Below are 19,961 nucleotides of genomic sequence, written 5' to 3'. Positions count from 1 at the left end.
GTCCCCTCGGCCGCTCCTGCCCTGTCAGTGAGCAAACACACGGGGACAGCCGGAGGCAGCGCTGCGGACATCCTGCCCGGCAACCTTTGCCCGGCTGCCATCCGTGGGCGCCTGAGCTGCGCAGGGAGCGGGGCTGGAATGTCTGCAGACGTCTTCGTGTGCGGAGGGGAGAAAATCTGGGCTGGGAATGTCTTCTTCGCCCTTTGGATGGTGAATTTTTGGAGTCGGGCCGTGGTGCTTTTGGCTGAGCAGTCTGCATAGGGTGGTGGGATCTGTCTTTGAGAACAACCTTAGAAAAATTGCAGAGCAAGTAACTTTCCTATTTTTAAAAAGAAAAGAAAAAAAAAAAAATCACCATACAGAAAAAACCTAAATTTGTGTTAGCTTGAGCAGGATGGCTCTGAGGAGGTGTACAGAAAGGACGTCCTTCTCAGCCTCTGTCATTCTATAGGTTAAAGAAAAAACCCTAACGCCTCAGCTGAGCCCTATTTTCCCAGCTATTGATTTATTTAGGATGTCAAGATCTATTGGACACCGCTATCCAGATCGTACCATTCCCAGCGGGTTTATACCCCCAGCCTGCATCCCAGGACACTGCAGTTCACTTTCAGATGCGCTGTGTCCTCCGGTACCCAGCTGGAAAGGACAAAGAACTTTCGGCATAGCGTGAGCGGCTTTGCAGCGCCGCGCTGCTCTGCCTGCTCCCACCCATCTGCTGCCGCGGTTGCTGTCTGACTGTACCAGCCCACCTCCGAGGTGTCTTGCTGAGCACAGCTTGGGCTCCCCGAGTGGGTGTCTGCCTAAATTGTTCCTTCCCGGAGAAAACTTTACCAACCCGAGGCCGTTCAGATCAGCAGGGGTGGTTCTCCCTCGCCCTGTGGGTGTAGAACATAAAGCCCCCACGCAAAAGTTTCTCGGCATCACTGGGGTAGAGGTGGAGCTGTAGGTCAGTAAAATGGCTCATATCAGGATAAGGAGGTTGTTGTTAAAGGCACCAAAAGGGCTTGTAAAACAACAAAGGCATGCTTTGGTTTTGTTGACATTTGCATACAGTGATGTCTTAGTGAATCTGAAAGTCAGAGAGGAGAATTTGGGCCAGTGTCTTTTGTAAGTCAGGATGTGCTATATTAATATCATTCAGCCTCTTCTGAACTCTCATGGCATTGCTTCCTTGGGACCACTTCGTTCATCAACCCAATTTCTTCAGTGACTACTTTGCTTCACTTTCTTTGGTAAACGAGAGCTATTCATGGTGCTGTAATGTGCTCGTCTGCCTGGGAGTGACAATAAACTTGAGATGCCCTGGGCCACTTCAGATAAGATAATAACTTGTGTCTGAAGGTAGGATAGAAATATTCAGCCTGAATTCAGTTATTCATCCTGGGCAGGTGTGGCAGGCCAGCTCTTTCTGGGGATGAGGTCATGCAGGAGAGGCAGGATAAGTATCTAGAGAGCCTCCAGAAAGGGCTGCAAGAATCTTCTTTGCTCAGAAGTGGGATGCACAGGAAGATAAATGTGACAGCTGGAACCAGGTGGGCAGCTGCCACTGGAAAGTACCAAAGCAAAGAAAATGGAGTGAGGAGAGAGGGAGGGTGGGGAATGAACAGAAGATGAGGGAAGCAGGGCAGACTTGTGCTTTCCCTCATGTGAGTATCGCCGTAGGGCTGATCTGGTACAGCTGGGGGAAGCCAAAGATCAGAACCTGTTATTGCAGTTTCTCAGGCGGGTGAGTGCTTTTCCCTGAAATACCCTATTAGCATAGCATCCATGATAGGGAGAAACCATTTAGCTCAGGGATGCTCATAACAAAGAACAGGATGGGTTGGAAATGTAGCAGGGGAAAATTTGCTGATAGCCACTTTAATTTGTGTATTTAGAAGCCAGCTGGGTTTTCTTTTTTCTTTTGGAAATATTTGTTTGAGAAATCAGCCAGTCAGTGAAAGTTTGTTTGTTTGTTTTCCTTTCCTGCTGTCAAAAAGAAGTTATTTTCTTTTGTCACTGTGTTGGCATTTGGGGGACACTCAGTAGCCAGAGCCCTGAAGCCACAGCTTGTCCCAGGTATTCTGGGACATTTACAAACCCCCGGTGCCATGGAGCTCTCAGCTTGGCATCGCTGGGCTAAGCTGTGACCGTACAAAAGCCAAAACTGGGGACAGACATGGGCCATGGGGGAGACTTTTCCTCCTGGGCTGGACAAAAAACTTCATCCCTGCAGGATCATCCTATCTCCTTGGGGAGAGCGGGGCACAACCTGCTGCTTGCCTGGGGCTGGGCCAGAATTTGCCACTTAATCATGACTGAGGATTATTGAAGCGGCCAAGCCCTGTAAGGCTGCCCTGTTCAAGACGTGTTTCCCTGGTCTGTGCACGGTTTGTGCAGCTGGGTGGGATGGGATATTCAATGTGGTGCTCAGGAAGGTCAGATCGGGGTCTTCCCCAGGACCTGTGTTTATGTCTGGCAGAAAAAAAGTAAATCTCTTGGACAAAACCAGAGCTTTCAAAGAGATTTTGAGGGATGTCTCAGGTGGAGAGAACAGTCTTACAAAAGGGGCCCTGGCCATGACAGCTGGGGCTGCAGAAAGGATGCTGAAGTAGAAAGTGAAAATCAGAGTGTAAAATAACTGAGAGATTATATTTTGCACTTGAAGGTTGGTGGTGTGTTTTTTTTTGTTTGTTTGTTTGTTTTTTTTGTGATTGCCTTTTTTTTTTTTTTTTTTTTAAGGTTTCTACTTAGGTTTCTATTAATTGCATTTTTATGAAACCATAAATTGCAAGGAAAAGTTGTTTTGAATAAAAGATATTTCAGTTGCAAAAAAAAATGTCATCGATCTGTAATGCATAATGAGATTGCCTTGGTTACATCTCCGGGGCTGAATTCTGGGGTAGGAGCCACTAATAAAGTCATTAGTTGGGGCTTTGGGTCCTCTGTCATTACGCACTTCTGTGTCCTGGCTGTTGTGTTTTTTGCGGGTTTAAAGCTGTGCTTTCTCAGTGAAGATAGCATGGTAAATTCAGTCTTGAGTGCAAACTGAGCCGTGTTACTGAATTGCTGGTGTGTAATGGCTCTCTGTGCATTAGAATAATCTTTTTTTCTTCAAGACTAATGTGGCAGTTCAGCCTTTTCTTTTTCTAAATGATTCTTTGTCTCGGGCAATCTTTCCTCACATCATGAGACGGATGGTTATCTCAGGGCATAACAAGACCTGGAGTATTTCTCTCTTTACTCTATTTTTCTATGACTTAGGCTCGTGTTTCCATGGAGTGAGAATTATTTTACGTTGTAGGAGGACAGAGAGGCTCTGAAGACAGAAATGGAAATCCCATCAAAGCAATCCTGCAGTTTAAACCCTCCAGCAGCAGTTTACACGGCTTGTTATCATTTAATCTTTCTTATTTGGGATGGATTATTGGGACATGGATCCTGGCTAACACCGGCCTCTGTGCCCGAGGCCCAGGGGGGGTGAAGGATGGAGGAAGAGCAGAAGGCTCCTGCTGCAGGGGAGTCTGGAATCGGAGCTTTGTGCTGCAGAGCCGTGCAGATCTGGTGTAGCAGCGCATCTGAAAGCCTGGTGGTGGCCGAGGTGGTTGTAAACACCTTTTCCTTCTCAGCTCTACAGCAGGTGAAGCTCCTCCATCCCCTGGATGTCACCAAGTAGAGGGAAGCACCTGAGCGCCGGGGATTGCTTAATTTGCTCAGGACTGAGGAGGGCACTGCTTTGATCTCAGCCCTCCCCTCTCTCCCTCCCTCCAGCAGCTGGTCCTAAAAACCCAGATCGGGGAGGAGACAGTCACCGGGCGCTGCCCCTGCAGGGCCGTGCCCATCCCCTGCGGGAGCGATGGGCTCTGCCTCGCAGCTCTTCCCTCTCCTGCCCCCGCTGCCTCCCACTGGAAAGCTGCTCCGGAGCTCTGCTGCTCTAATGGCGTGACACGGGGTTTTCATCTTCCAGCTCAAAGTGGAAACTTGTTCCCGCACCTCCGTTGTCCTTTCACTTAAATATTGAATTTTTTCCTTTTTTTTTTTTTTTTTTTTTTTTTTTTTTTTTTTCCCTGTCCCTGGGAACTGGCCAGCCCTTCTCCCCGGCTGTAAGCAGAGGGGTAAGAAGGGGAAAAGAAAAACAAACAAACAAAAAAAAAATCCCACAGCAGTTGTGTTAATCTCAAAGCCACTTTCTGCAGGGGCTTTTTGAAACAAAGGAGGTTTAATGTGATGGTGTTTTTTGTCCAGCCCCGGTGCCTGGGCTGCAGGCAGTGAGAGGGGGCTGCTGGGACCTGCCAGCTGAATTAAAAGACCTTGGCAAGTTCAGTGCCTTCACTGAAAAATTTTCCTACTTAGAGGAGAGTGTTGGTGGGAGGTGGTTTGACTTCAGTGTTAACTCTTTTGCTGTTATTTTTCAACATGCACGACCAGGGGCTGTTTATTAGCCTCTCATCCTTCCCCAGAGTAAATAGCTACAGAACTTGGGTGCTGAACACGAGGTTCTCTGTCCCGGGAATGGAGGAAATCAGCAGCAGGCAGGAAAGGCTTTGTGCTTGTGTGGACTGTGCTGAAATCCCTGTGTCAATGAGTCACGTTTCTAGTGCAGGGTAAAAAAGCTTTTCCTGCCTGGAGAGAGGTCTCTTTATCGCCTCAGACAGGTGAGGGATCAGGGAAATCCATCGAATCTGCTTCCCGACCAAAGAGCAGCTCCCACCCAGCTGGTGTGGCAGGGATGCCGCTCGTTAAGGGTCAGGTCATCATTCGTGTGCTGAAGAATGTGTTGGGGATGTGTTGCTGTGCACTGGCCTCAGATGTTCGCCTTGGTCATCAATACTGTGCTGTAAGTAGTGAGAAATGTAGTTTAAGGCAGAAGGTGGAGCAGGAGTATCCAAGTACTGGGGCCTTTTGAGTTTTTGTTCTTCTCTGCTTTGAGTCCATTGCTGCTCTGCTTCATGGGATTTTACTTGGATTGATGGCATCTAGGGATTTTCAAACTGGAACCCCATGGTTATATTCTGGATACCAGAAATACTGATTATTTATTTAAAAAAAAATCCATTACCATCCAGCTTGCAGTCTCTTTGGTTTCTATAAGCTGTCCTGTGTCTTATGTTGGTTTTTCTGTTGTTGTTGTTTTTTCCTAATATTTTTTGTGTTTAGCCTTCAATTTTTTCTTTTCCCCTAAGCTCAGGAACGCTGTGTTCAAGCTGTGGTGTTCATGGTTCACTGTGCTGGGTTTTCCTGAGGCTTGTGGTGGTAAAAAGGGCTGGGTGAAGTTAATTTCTGAATTTAGCTGTGTTACCCAAGCGTTTTCATTTTGTTTTGGGTGCTTCTCTAATCCCTGGCTATGCCTTCGCTTTTAGATGAATGGGATGGGAAAATACCAGCCCAGTGCCCTTCTGCTGAGTTTCCTTTAGCTTTCTTTGTTTCTTTAATTTTGAAAATTAAGCTGACCCATGTCTTTGTTTTGAGAGGCATTATAATCTGTTACCAGGAATCTCCACCACACTGGGCAGTGAAAGCCTTTTAGAGCTGGAATTGGTCATTCAGGGTAAGAGTTTCTGCACTTTCAACAGTGTATTTGGTTTAATGTTCCCGTTGTTCCTCGTTCATTTTTATTCCTTTTGGCTTGAAATAATGGAATAAAGTAATTTGTGTGGAACTTAGGCATGCTGGAGACTTTTCATTAGGTTTCACTGCTGTTTGCTCAAAATTCTGGAGGCTTAGGAAAAACATCATCTCTTTTGAGCAATGCCCAAAAAGCCCAGATTATGACATATTGCCATTTCAGTGCAGTTTTTTTGGCACATGCCCAGACAGAATAATAAAATTACTGAACTCCAGAAATGTCCAGCATGGAGAACATGTTCCAGCTGCTGAAGTGTCCAGCAGCAAGGTGGACTTCACCTCTCTGTGGCGGCCTCATCTTGCCAGCCATGCAGCCTGGGGTCATTGGCTCTCTAAACTGATGGTGCTGCCTCAAAATTCACTGCTTTGTGTGAAGACACTTACGAAATTTTATTTTCATGTTTGATAAAATGTTGCTTGTCTCTGGTGCAGTGGATTGAAGGGTTGGAGTCTGTGATAAGTTGAGGCTGGGGATCTCTGGAGTTATCCACTCTGTCCCTGAGCTGACCATTTGTGCTGGAGAGCAGGAAGAGAGAGGAACCATGATGTGTTTGGGATGCAGCACAGCCATTGACAGCCCCAACCCCCTTAAAAGGCTTTGGAGAAGCATCCCTGCAGCCGTGGGGGCTGGCCCTGGCTGGCAGTGCCCGGGTGTGTCGCAGGTCCCTGCAGAAGATGCGTGGCTGTGGCGGGCTCCTGGCTGGGTTTCTTTGAAAATGGTGCAACGGGTGCAGGGGGTCTGAGAGAAGGGGAAGCAGCGTTGGCAGAGCCCTCCAGAAGCTGGAGCTGGGGAATCCTCCACCCTCTGCTTCCTGTGCACAGGCAGAGCTGTGACACGGGGAGGTCACAGGGGAGCACGAGCCCCGGGGCTCGCATGGCTCCGGAATCCTATGGTTTGTTCAGGTGATGCTGAGAAATTCCTTCTGGCTTCCAACTAACACCTGGGAAAGGTTTGGGCTGCCTTGCTTTCTGTGAGATGTCCTCAGCCAGGAGAGCAAGAGCCATGAGAAGTCTCAAATTATGGTCACAGTGACATTTCAGAGAGACTTGCCCTGGCAGCTTGTTCTGGGGGTTTCACTACCCAGCAGTTTTCTGGATGGGGCTAAGTTGGCACTGGCTGGTTTAGATCAGCCTGGCTGGTTTTACACTTGCCAGGCTTGAGTTGTAGTCACTGGAGTCTGGGATAAGGACAGGAGATCATCTGAAACAGAAAAAAATCCCCATCTTTGTGTCTGCTGGCGGCTGATGGGACTTGTATCAGCTTGGGAGTTCGCTCCCCTCTCCCATGGGCACTCAGCTGTGTGTGATGGGAATCCTCACGTGGTGCTGGGGTTTGCATCTGAGCAGAGCCACCTCTGGAGAACTGAATTGTCCTTCCCTAGGGTGTGCTGGTGGCTGTCCCTGCAGGCAGGGCTGGTGACAGCCCTTGGTTACCCCTCAGGAGCTGAGCTGCCCCATGCCAGCCTGCTCCCTGTGCTGACACAGCCAGAGCATTAAATATGGATAAGGAGGAGAAAGCACATTCCCCTGCCTCTTATAAATAATTGCTGTGCTGTGGGGAGTGAGGGTTCAGTGTGATTACAGTGGGGGAAGAAATGATGGCAGGGAGCTTGAGAAGGGAAGACTCTGCCCTTACCCCTCGACTGCCTGATGCCATGGGTTGGCTGAGGAGCTCCCAGCCCTGTGGGTTTAGGGGGATGGAGGATTTAGTGTCTGACTGGGTGACCTGCAGCGAAGCTCTTTCAGCTGGGGCTCAGCTGGATCCGCAGGCGCTGACATTTGCCTTGGAGTTCAAACAAAGATCCCTGTATTGGCTTTATTGGCGAGGCAGTGCCAGGGACACTGCTGGATGTGTCCTGCTCCCGGCCCCTGCCCTCCTCCAGCCCCTCTGTCTCCCTGCTTCCGGCAGTGCCTCTCCCAGGGAGGAATTTGGAGGCATTTGGGACTCGTGTTTACAGTGCTTTGTGTGAGATGTCAGCCCGGGGCTGTAAACAGTGCGTGGTTTTCTCAGAGAAAGTACAGAGCTACCACTGGCAGCGTTTTTCCATTAAGGAAAGGGCTGGAAACCTCCTGGCATGGAGAGCTGGGAGCTGCAGCTGTGGGAGGAAAGTCTCTGTGTGGAGCACATGTAATAAATAAATAAAAAGGGAGCAACATAGCTGCTTCCCTGAGATGATGTAGTTTCTATTCCTTGCAGTGTTTGGGTGGAATTTCCTCGTGAAAGATGGAGATTCCCCTCTTCTCTTCATGTGAGCATGGAGTGAGTTGTGGAGGTGTCGGGCACGTGCACTTGTCTGTGTATTGGGGTTTGGGGATTAACAGCTGCACTGGGGATTGCAGATCTGTTAACTGTTAGTTTAATTTGTATGCCTATCAATATAAACATCTATTTTCCTTGTACATTTATCTGATGCCTTTAGACTCAGGGACATCAGACCTGGTTACTCTCGACCTCCTCTGCCGTGCCCTGTCCTTCCTCCCTCTGCCCCGAACCCTAAAGATCAGTCGATTGCAATTCCCTCTTTCCTTCTTGCTTCCAGACCCGGACTGGGCATCCCACAGCCTCGGGATCTTCATCTGCTTGAACTGTTCAGGAATCCACCGCAACATTCCCCAGGTCAGCAAGGTGAAGTCGGTGCGCCTGGACGACTGGGACGATGCCCAGGTGGAGGTACGTGCACCCGGGGCTCGGGGCTCTGCCCTCTGCAGCCCTCTCTAGAGGTGCCACAAGTGTGATTTCAGAGAGCACGTCTAGATAAGGAATGTGGGAACGAGGGCTGTGATGCTGGTTGAAATGGAAAGCCCGTACCTTGAAGGATTTGTTTCCCCCACCCCTAGAAAAATGGCAGTGAAGTAGAGTGCAGAAATCACTAATTTTTAATGATTTGTCTTCTCTTCTTTCTTACAATTATCTCTAGTCTAGACTAGACCTCTGGTCTGCCACCCCGGCTCAGCTTAGCTATTTCTGGCTTTGCTCCTCTTAAATTCACAGCTTGAAAGACCAAACCCTCCCAGTATAAATTCTCTCTATTTATGCCCCACACCTCTCTAGATTTGTGTGGTGCTGCTAAAGGCACCCAGGAAACCTTTCTGCTTTGACTACTCGTGTCTTCAAAGGCATGAAGGACTCTACCAGTCATTGATTTCTGTCCTCTGTGTGTAAAGTTGAGGTTTTGCTGAAAGCTGCACCTCATGTGTGTTTTATGAGTTAGTGATAGTGTTGCATGGGGATTTCCTTCCCTGATATTTTTGGGGGGAATAGATTGAATATGTAAATGTGAGAAATTCAACACCATGACAGTAATCAGAAAAGAAAAAAAAAAAAGCTTAGCTGCTTGTTCTGTTTGTATGCTTGGCATTTGACACAAAACAAAATGTATTTAGCATGGCTGCCTGGAAAAGAGTGGGGTTTTAACACTTATAAAGTGAAATTCAATAAATAAAGTGTAGGAATAAGGAAATCAGTAGTTTTCTTTGGTGACTTCTCAACTAGCCATTTGTGTATCAGAAGAAAAGGAGGGCTGTCAGGGGAGTTAGAAACATTACATATTTATTTATTTATTGGAAAGGAGGGCTGTCAAGGCAGATAGAACTTCTATATATTTATTTGTTTGTTTATTTATTTATTTGTCTATCACTTCAAGCTCCTTCCTGAGGTAGCTGCCATGACTTTGCAAAAACAAAATCATCCTTTTGGCACAAGTGAAGCACAGGATGTGTTGTCAGAGGCCATCACCCTGCTGGAGCTGTAACACTAAAATCCAGTGTGAGGTTCTTTGCTCTCTGCTTCCCAAATTCCCATGTTGGATTCCCCCGGCCGTGAGGGGGAAATGCCACTCTGTGCTGCCTCCTGCTCCTGTGGGGATCATGCAGCTGGGATTGGGACATGTCCTCAGCATCATTTTAAGCTGTAGGATCCCCAGCAATAATAACCAATATTTATTTCTGAGCCCTGGTTTGCAGGCACGGTTTTTGCAGCAACGCTTCCGTGCACAGTCCTGGGCAAACCTCTCAGCAAGAGAACAGGTTCCTCCATCCCAATAATTTTATTGCTCTGTAGAAGTAAAAGAGAATAAAGGAAAATGCTGTTTACGTTTCTTTAATGCTGTTTTTTTTCCTCTTTTTACAGTTTATGGCCTCGAATGGAAACAATGTAGCAAAAGCAAAATATGAATCTAAAATGCCACCGTTTTATTATAAACCAACATATCTTGACTGCCAGTAAGTAAATACCTCTGCTGGTAAACAGCATTTATTTGTTTGTGCAGCTGCAGCCTCTGTAATACTTTAGTTTTAGCATAATACTTGTTTTTTTTTTTTTTTTTTAGCCACAGTGGAGGTTTCATTTCTAAAAGGTCCTGAAAATGTTTTTCCTTCTGCATGCACATGGTAGAGTTTATGCTACGCGTGGGATCTTATTTAATAAGTACAGTTGAGATGATGCAGGGGAGTCAATAGTTTGTTTGCTCCCCAGACTCTTCCAAGTTTCTAAAGCTACAAGAATGCCAGTTTCTACCCATTGATTTCCTCTGTCTCTTCAAAATCCCCCTTCTGCATCAAAGCAGAATTTGCTAATCTGCTGTGTGAGACGCTGGGTTATTTGTAATGCAAAAATACTGGGGGTTGTGTTGGGTTTTTTTTCACCTGGATGACAAATAATCTCCTCCATGGAGGCAGCTAAAAGGCTGTGTCACTCTTACAGTGTGGAGTAAACCTCCCTAGGAAGCTGGGGTGGACTTTGCAGAGGAAGGAGCTGAGCAGCCAGAATGTGCTGTACCATCCAGGGTGCAAGGGGATGAACTGAATTTGGATTTTAGGGTCCAGCCCTGCCATGTGCCAAGGTGGTTTTTGTTTTTTTTTTTTTAATGTGAGTGGAGCTGCCTGGCCTGACAAGAAAAGGGCATCCATTTTTGCAACGTTCTGAGCTCCAGAATCCCAGCAGTTTGGCTGTGCCATTTTGAGACTTGTATGTGCTTGTTATGGTGGGGTTGGAGAAGCAAGGCTGATAGGAGAAACACAGTTCCAGGGGATTTTGATTTTGTTTGCCCCTGATTCTCAGCTCAGCTCAGTTGGATGCCTGTCTGACGCTCAGGCTGCCCAGGAGCAGAGTCCTGGTTCTTTTCCATGACCTATCCCTGGAGGAGCCTGGCAGGGAGCAGGGCAGCTCCCTGAGCTCTGGGGTCTGTCACACCCAGCTCCCCTTGCAGGGCTCAGGCTGAGAGACAGCAGGAGCTGCTTGGAGACCACGAGCATTTGGGTTCCTGCTGCTGTGGGGCTGGCAGAGGTCTGTGGCTGTGCTGTGCTGGGGGGGCTCAGCCTTGCCACGGTGCTGTTTGCCTCCCTCCATCCTGCAGAGCCGTGTCACTGCAGGGAGCTGTGCCAGGCGTGGCTCAGCTCCAGCCACAGCCCTGCCGGGGCAGCCTGAGCTCCTGGGGACCCTCCTGGGGACCCTGCCGGGGCAGCCTGAGCTCCTGGGGACCCTCTTGGGGACCCTGCCGGGGCAGCCTGAGCTCCTGGGGACCCTGCCAGAGCAGCCTGAGCTCCTGGGGACCCACCTGGGGACCCTGCCGGGGCAGCCTGAGCTCCTGGGGACCCTGCCAGAGCAGCCTGAGCTCCTGGGGACCCTGCCAGAGCAGCCTGAGCTCTTGGGGACCCTCCTGGGGACCCTGCCAGGGCAGCCTGAGCTCCTGGGGACCCTGCCAGAGCAGCCTGAGCTCCTGGGGACCCTCCTGGGGACCCTGCCAGGGCAGCCTGAGCTCCTGGGGACCCTCCTGGGGACCCTGCCGGGGCAGCCTGAGCTCCTGGGGACCCTCCTGGGGACCCTGCCAGGGCAGCCTGAGCTCCTGGGGACCCTCCTGGGGACCCTGCCGGGGCAGCCTGAGCTCCTGGGGACTCTGCTGGTGCAGCTCCTGCATCCCCAGCCCTGCCCATGGCTGATGGAGCCGCACCGTGCTGGGAACCTGCGAGGAGCTGGAGCGGGGGGTTGAAAGGATTTGTTGTTGTTGTTGTTTATTTTTGATTATTTCCTGATTCATTGGGAGGATGAGGCAAGGCCGGTCTTGCTGGGAGCAGCTGGAAGAGTAATTTCTGACCCTTTTCTGGTCCCAGCTTGTGCACTGGGACAGTTACCAGCCTTCATGGCCTGATTTCTGTTCTCAGCCTGGAGCTCTGCTCTTGTAGGGGTTCTCTGGACCAGCGCTGCTGGATCTCTGCCATAACAGCAGGATGCAGTGGGCTGGATGTGACCTCTCACAGGGGCAGACAATCTCCTGACACTGCTGCAGGGTCAGCAGCTGTGGGCACATTACACCCTGGGAGTGTCTCAAGGATGCTGTGCCAGGTTGTATTTTTCTTTCTCTAGTTCAGGGCCGTCTGTGCCTCTCAACAGATGCATGCTAAACAAGTGCAGGGGAGTGCTGCTTTTTACAGGGATGTATATTTAGCTTTTCCCCCGCCTCGCTGCAGTCCAGTCACTGCAATAGCATGAGCTGTTCCCAGCTCACAGCCCTGGGAAGCATTGCCATGGGTGGCACCTCCATCCAGCACTGGCGCTGATTCCAACCACGTTCTGCAGCATTGGGAGGTTTTGGTGCTTCTAATTCCAACAGCAGCACATGCTGGACAACTGCAGTGCCTGGGCAGCTGTTTGTTCATTTGGAGCTTCTTAGTTTTGTAATGCTGTTTCTGGAATCCCTCTGCTTTAGTTGCATGGAGAATTGTGAAGTTCAGGGCAGGAGGGAAGAAGTGCTGCAGTGCCAGCTTCTCCTTTTTACTTCTTGCCTACAATGTTGTGGTTGTCCCTTTGGGAAATTTGTGGTGTTTGCCTGCTGCATTTGGCTTCTGTATCCTTCAGAAAACCCCATTGCGGCTTCCTGGTTCTGCATGACACTTGGCAAAGGTCAGAGAAGTTGGAGGAGTACTCTGGAATTGCCCAGGGAAAGTTTACCAGCTGTTCATAGAAAAAACCCCCAAAAAACAAACAAACAAAAAAACCCATAACAACAACAACAAAATCCTCTTCTGTCCTTTCCTCTCATCTTCTCAGTCTGCCAGCACTGGCCCATGCCCCAGGGACAGTGGCCAGAACATCCAATTCCTGTACCTCTGGCGAGTCCCTGACAGTGAAATGAGTCCCAGACTTTGGGATGTTCCTACACCACCGCAGTGTTGGCCCAAAGAGCTTTGGGTGTGGAATTCAAACCACAAAACCTCTGTTTGAATGTTCATGGGTGGCCATGGCCCAGCTTGGTACACCACAGCAGCAGATGGAGAGCTGTGAAACAGATTTTTCTGGGGCAGATACATTGCGAGTACGTGGCCGAGTTTTGAGTCACCACCCAGCAGCAAGTACTCTTGAGTAAAGGAAAAGGGCTTTGTTCAGTCTTTTACTTGGCTGAAAACCAATAGAAAAAAGTGAGATAATCTCTTACTGGGCTTTTGCAGAGCTGGAAGTACATCCCTGTCCAATACTCACCATCGTTCTGTGTTGCCTGATTTGGGGATGCAGAGCCTCATCCTGTGGAATTGAGAATGAGCTGCAGTGCTTTGCTCTGCTCCTCTCTCTGTGCCTGGATAAGTGGGAGCTACATCTGCTCCTCGTGCAGAACAGTTCAATATTCGATGCTGACTGTCAGCACAGAAAAATGGGGCAGAATGAGAAGGCCTGGGTTGTGCTGGGTGGTTGTTGTATCTGGAGCGAGATGAGGCATCAGTCAGAGAGGCACACATCTTGAGGAGTCATCCATGTACTCATCTAAAGTACAACAGTTATTAGCTGAAGTGGCTTTTGGTATTGATTAAGATGTGCAGAGGGGAAATTGCCTGGTAGATCTCTGGATTTTGTTTTTTTTGGTTTTTTTTTTTAATCCTTTAAAGTTTGGTACACTTGGTAGAGGAGCTACCAAGCCCATCACCTCAGTCTGGTGAGAGAAGGTCAGCATGTCCCCCTCCTCTCCCATGCATGGGGCACAGTGGCAGTCAGGGGTGCAAACTCCTCACCACTTCCTCTGTCACCTCCTCTTGCCAGTACTTTACAGATAATAAAAACTGTTATAGATATAAAAAACTTTATTACATAATGGCCAGAGGTGCAAAATTGAGTTTTGCTCTGGCTCCTAGTTACTAGTAAGTGCTTTCAGATTTTACATTCGCAGTTTTCAGAAGTGCCTGATGTCTTGGGTGTAAAGTTTGAGGTGCTGCAGTGTGGCCACATGGGGTGGCTGCTCCTCACTTCATTCCCAAGGGATGGAGCCTCCTGTGGTGGCTCAAATTGGGCACTCAGCCTTGGGAATTCTTTGAGTCACCCAAGTGCTGAGCTCTGCCCAGCCCTTCAATCCTCACCAGCCACAGGGTTTTCTCTTCTTGTTCGTTTTCTCTTTGCTGTTAGCTTGTAAACCTATTAATTCATATTGATTCTTTAATTTCCAAAGGAAATTGCTACGAGGTTAAGGTAGTACTGACTGAAGCTGTTCCCTACACATTTTTAATTGGTGTTTAACCATTCTGAAAAATAGCGTTGGGGTGAACTGGACTGTGCTTGTAAAGCAATCAAACAGAAAAGCAACCAGTTAGCATTTTAATTGAGAATGTTAGGATTTTGCATACTCAGAATCAGTTTTAACTTCTCCAAATCCATAATGCAAGGGGGTTTTATGCCCTGAGAGCCAAACCCCTGTCTTTTTTGCTCTCCTCTGGCAGCTTGCTGTTGGGCGCTGCTCTTGGTAGGGGGATGGCACATCAATCCTCAGGCTCTACAAGCGGAGGTGATGCACAGAGAGCCTGCAAGAAGCCTCCAGCTGTCTCATGCCTCCACAAAGCTCTTTAAAAGCAAGTCCTCACAGCAAGAACTTACTAGATGGGAAAAAGGGAGTGAAGCTAGACAGGCTTTTAGTCTGCGCTGCAGTGGCTCTCCTTGCAGTCTGAGCAAAGAATTTGGACTCGGACTTAAAATTTCATTAAAGCAGTTGTTTGACAGAAACCTGGCGTAGCTGCATCCACCAAGCTGCCTGTGGAAAGCAGATTGGCTTTCGCTGGAAGAACCTCTGACAAATTCCAGAAGCTACAAATTTGGCTTCTGGAAATGGTGTTTCTGGATGGCATTAATTTCTTTTGTCTTTCTTGGACTTGATGGTGCCTCGCAAGGATGGAGTTGGACGGTGGTAATTTGTGGTGGTTTGATGATTTTTGGGCCAATTTCACCTCTGGCTGGGTTTTTTTGGGCCACTTTCACCTCTGGCTGGGGTTTCTTGTCTGTCACGTGTCTCCAAAAAAGCTGCAGTGGCCGTGCAGCATCTGTGGGTGTGCTCTGGAGTGCATCAGCCAGCCCAGCTGAGAGTCTTGGGGAAAAATAAACTGGAGACTCTGAATTTGGCTGGCCAGCACCTCCTCCACACAGCACGCTGAAGCTGTGCAGCCACAGTTTGATATTAAACTGCTTGAGCAGCTTTGCCTGTGGTGCTTTCTGCTGTGAGCTTTGAGTAGGTGGGACTGAGGTAAAGCTGCTCCAGTGGCTTCTTCTGGAACCTTCCTCGCTGGCCCCTGGGCAGAGCCCTTGTTTTCACGTGGGTGGCCAGGAAAGCAAACAAAGTGCCTCCAAAGGTGTTGGCAGTGCTTTGTCAGCCTCTGGAGCTGCTGCCCCCTCAGTGAAGCCCAGCCCTTTCCCATCTGGGGGATGAATTTTCCCTTATTCTGTTGGAAATGTGGTTTTCCTTAGCGTTTTGTTTTGCTGATGGGGTTTTTTGATTTGCCTCTAGGCTGTTGATGAGTAACAAGGACTTCTCTGTTCTAATTGCCAAAAAATGACAAGTTCCCTGTAACCAGCAGCCTGACAGACTTTAGGTGGGCTGTTAAAGCTTTTGGAGTTGATCCTGAAAGCTGTGCATCTCCACAGTTCAGGAATGATGCACTCACTTTTCTCTAACAAACACATATAATATATTTGCTTATTTGCTACGTTATCCCATCACCAGAAATGCAGTAAAATACCAGGGGGCTGTCACTACAGTCCTTTCTGGTCACTGCTTTTGGAGTCAACGATGGATTTGGATGGCGGCTCCTGTGTTGGGTATGTGATGTCTGCCCTGGGTTCTTCACATATTCACGCCTGGAAAAGTACATTTCAACTAAAACACAGCAACAGATAGCCGCTGAAGATATACTTAATTTAGGATCAGGTCAGCAGCCTACTGAAAGTTGTGGCTGTTTTCATACAATCCCTGTATGGTTTGAGGGTCTTCTGGATGGTCCCTGCCCTCCAATTGCTCTCAGATCCTATAGATCCCAGGACACATTCCTGCTCCTGTATGAATTCATCAGAGCTGTGCTGGTGAAACTGGGGTTTAGCACCAGCAGCTTTTTATGGCAGGATTGCATCCAGTCCATGAGAGTGAATGTGCTCAAATCCCTGCTCAGCTTCTCTCCTGCAGTGAAGGGAGATGGTGAGCTCCTCGCTGTCCTAGTTGGCTTTTTGTTTTGGTTTCTTTTACTGGAGTTGTTCTGCTTTCTATAAATAACCACTGGAGCAGAAGCTGCAGCTGATGGCCTTGCGCTGAGTTGTCCAAACCGTGGGCTGCTCTTGGTGTGTCCTGGCTTTTGGGAAACGATTGCTGAAAGAGCATGGGTTAGTGATGAGAAGGAAAGGGGAAGAGTGTGTGAACTGGCAGGAAGCTGCCGGGAAGGTGGCACAGCTGGATTCCCGTGTGCTCCGGGAGCTGCCATGGAGCCACTCGTGTTCAGGGCCAGATGCTGACAGAGGCCACCCGAGAGCATTTTGCATCTTCTCAGGGCTCCCCTTTGGGGATGGTGCCTGCTGGCTGCCCCGGGGCTGCCCTCTTGCACAAGATCCCTGCAGCAGTGCTGTGGGCTATCCAGCCCTGCGGGGAAGTGCTGCCCCAGGGATGAGCCCAGCAGTGCACCTGGTGCACAACCTGCACCCTACAGCAGCAGCGTTCTCCCACTGCTGCACACGAATCTTCATTTATAGTGTATTTAAAGGCCCATGCTGCAAGGCTGACTCTCAGAGGCTCGGAGCAGCTGCAGCTCCTGCTGAATCCACTGACGTCAGCTGGAGCCGAGGGTGGTGTGAATTTTCTTGCTCCCAGTTCGATCCCTAATCATCTTGTTGAAAAGGTCCAAGTTTGGCTTCAGTGATAACAAGCTGTCTGCAGCAGCTGGCCAGGAAAAATTGCACAAAGGGCAGTAAATTCAAGCGTTTGGGTTTATTTTATGGTTAAATCTCGGTAGTTCTGCTGATTAACGACAGCATTATAGAACAGGCATTTGGGTGCCACCTTTAGGGTCATCAGGCTTCTCTTTTGTGGGTGTCAGATCCAGGAGCGGCATCCTGCTGGACCCAAAAGAGCCCCCTTGGATGCGGGATGGGGTTTGAGCAACCCCATGGCAGGGCAGTTGGAATTGGATGACCTTTAAGCTCCTTTCCAGGCCGTTCTGTGATTGTACAAAGTGCAGCTGAACCTCCTGAGGATGGGCTGCACCCAGAGCAGAGCAGAGCACGGGGTGGCAGCAGAGGGGAGATGGGTGTGCAGAGCTCACAGCCGAACTTGCAGGTGTGTAACAGCTAAAGGTCAGTCGTGGAGACAGGAGCAGAAGGGGAGAGGCAGACTTGGGGCATTGTTTGTATCACAGCAGGAGCTCACAGCTGCGTTTTGGGGGCAGTGGTGCTCCCTGAGAAGACTGGTGCCCCAACCAAGAAGCTGACACAATGGGGAGAACAAAATCTATTTAATTATTTCCTCCTTTACTGCCAGGAAACCAATCACAGCCACAGTTCTCACTGGAGAGTGTCTTGCAGATTTATTGAATGTGTTTGCTGTACCTGGAGATGAATTTTCATAAGCAGTGTTGGTATGTTTATATTCCTGGAGCATGTCTGCTGAAAAGATACCATTTAGTTTGCATAATCAGCAAAAGAGAAAAGGTGATTAAGCATGTGAACAGTTTTCATTGGCAGAGAAGTTGATGTGTTGAAATGTGATGGTTTTACAAAGCACAGCCGGTGCTGGGGGATCTTTTACTGTCTTCAGTGTAGGCTGCTCCAAAATGTCTGCTGTGAAGCTGGGATAACACATGCCTTCATTTCTGAGTGTGATCTGCCTGCTTGGGCTATTTAGGGTTCCAGGGCAATTAAGACATAAGTTCAGTTAAAAATGGTTTCAAGCAACTTCCGGCATATCCTAAATCAAAGTTACTTCAGTGGTTTAAGTGCTCATGGTGAAATAAAATAGGAAAAAAAAAAAAAGATCTTTGGGGTATTTTTTTCCTTTTTAGAAGTTGAGGTCTTGGTGTATAAATCATTGGTATCATTTCAGTATTAAAAGTAAAGGACTTTTTAATCATATTTGCTGCCATGCATCATAGATTGCTTCCCTAGACGTGGTGGTATGGGCTGTGAGTTTGGAGGAGCTTGGCCAGGTGGGTTTTCAGCACCTTCTGCTTCTGTACTGATATCTTCAGGACAATAATCTCTCTTTTGTATGTAGCTGGGTTTTTTCGTTGACTCACCCTGTTCACTGAAGAATGTGGCCTGAGGAAATTAGGTCTAAAATGGTTCATATACTGAGGGAATTTTTTACAGAGGCTGACTGGGGGGGCGGGGCAGGTTGTTCTGCTAAATCTTTGCATTTTTTAAAAATAAGTTTCCAATAAAATTGGATGTACGAGGAAATGATCTATTGTTGTCCAACAGTAAGCAGAAGAAACCTTTGACTCCAGACTGTACAATGCAAGTTTTGGAAGACTTCTAAATCACACCTGTGCTTTGATTGAAGAACTCATGGTTCTGGCTTCTTTCTTAGTGTTATCTTGGACCATGATTCCTTTTCTCTGTATTTTTTTTTTCCAGACTACTGCGGGAACAGTGGATCAGAGCCAAATACGAACGAAAGGAGTTCATCCACAGTGAGAAGCAGGAGCCTTATTCTGCAGGTAGTGAAAAACACTTTTGGCAGATAAGTTATTTGATGTCCAGCGCCTTCCCTTTTCTTCCTCTCTGTTTATTTGTTCTTTATGTTGGTTATTGCCTACATACCATTAAGTAGGAGAAATAAGTGTGGTGTTTTGCACAAGACCCCGCCTGGCATTCCTTGTATTTGATTTGGAATATTGGGAGTTTGGACACCTGAGAGAAACAAATCAGTTATCAAGAGTCTTTCTGTTGACTTCCACGGGCTGTTCACCAGGAGCAGGTCAGACAAGCACCAGTGGGTTTGTTTCTGAAGCTGGATTGAGTGGAGATGGAGGATGTTTGTATCCTCGAGGTGGCCTTTTCTCTGGAGAGATGAGGTAGCACTGCCAGCCTGGTTTGGGTGATGTGTGTGTGTGTGTGCACCACGTCCCCCACTCTCCCAAGGAGCTGTCGCTGTCTTTGCACAATGCTTCAGGTGTCAGCAGCGGGACTGCATCTCCCTGTAGCTCAGAGTTCTGGAGCTGCAAAGGTGCAGCTGGTGTGACAGAGCTCATTTCAGAGCTCGTTTCAGCAGGGTGACAGTGGCCTTGCAAGGGCTGGGGTGGCAGAGCAGTGGGCTGGATGATTTTCTTGCAGAAGGGCAGGATTTGAAGAGAAGACACAGAGCTTGGCTGTGTTTGTTGTGCTCACCAGCATGAAAGTGCAGGAAATTAGCTGGGCATTTCTTTGCTATATGTAAGTGGCATTTAATTTATTCTGCACATTAAGTAGTTGACACCAACTCTGTGCTTGGATGACTCTGGGATAATTTTATTAGCAAAGACCATGTTACAGATTAAAGGTTAAAATATTATTTTCATGATGCTTTTCAAGGCTAATAATATGCAGGTAGCTCCAGCAGTTTGCTGTTATGAAAACCACAATTAAATTCTGATCTCATATATTCTCAATTTATGTTTTGAGCATTTCAGCTCTGCTGTATTGTGTACATGAGGCACACAGTGTGTGGGGAGTATCCATATTCACAGAGAGTACGTTAGGCACATTTTTATTTTAGATTTTTTAAAAAGTTGTCTGCTGGAGTAGGACGTGTTCTATTAACAATAAATAGTTTGATTTCTTAGATAACTTTGGAAGGTATCTGCCAATGTGTGTGTAATACGCAACCAAGAACAATGTTTCCAATTTCTACTGTGCAACTTCTGGATCCAAAAGCTGGGATTCAACCAAGTACTCGAGGAAAATGCATAATTTTAAGCACACGATGAGTCCTTTTGACTCCAAGAAGAGTGTGTACCTGGGTAGAGTGAAGTAGGTGCTTCAGTGCTGTGTGGGAAGAAGGGCAGCGTGTTCTGAGCTCTCTGAAAGATATTATAAGAAGAATTCAAAGGGGAGTTTATTTTAGCAGCGTATTTTGTAGGTGTTCTTCAGTAAT

General features: G+C 48.1%; 1 protein-coding gene across 3 annotated transcripts in view; it reads left to right on the top strand.

The window, feature by feature from the left end:
• Nucleotides 1-19,961, top strand: part of ADAP1 (ArfGAP with dual PH domains 1) — a 46,577-nt gene that overhangs the window by 528 nt on the left and 26,088 nt on the right. The window contains exons 1-4 of one of the 3 annotated variants that reach the window (XM_040078791.2): nucleotides 7,802-7,853; nucleotides 8,145-8,275; nucleotides 9,734-9,825; nucleotides 18,464-18,546. In XM_040078791.2, the coding sequence (XP_039934725.1) occupies nucleotides 7,829-7,853; nucleotides 8,145-8,275; nucleotides 9,734-9,825; nucleotides 18,464-18,546 (331 nt within the window). In that variant the 5' untranslated portion in view covers nucleotides 7,802-7,828. Of the gene's footprint in view, nucleotides 1-7,801; nucleotides 7,865-8,144; nucleotides 8,276-9,733; nucleotides 9,826-18,463; nucleotides 18,547-19,961 lie in introns of those variants that run through there. The other 2 variants (XM_040078792.2, XM_040078790.2) reach the window with 2 other exon arrangements.

Source organism: Hirundo rustica, chromosome 15, assembly GCF_015227805.2.
Source record: "Hirundo rustica isolate bHirRus1 chromosome 15, bHirRus1.pri.v3, whole genome shotgun sequence".
Lineage (NCBI taxonomy): Eukaryota > Metazoa > Chordata > Aves > Passeriformes > Hirundinidae > Hirundo > Hirundo rustica.
Note: the sequence above shows the minus strand (reverse complement) of the source record. Positions and strands in the feature narration are given on the sequence as shown.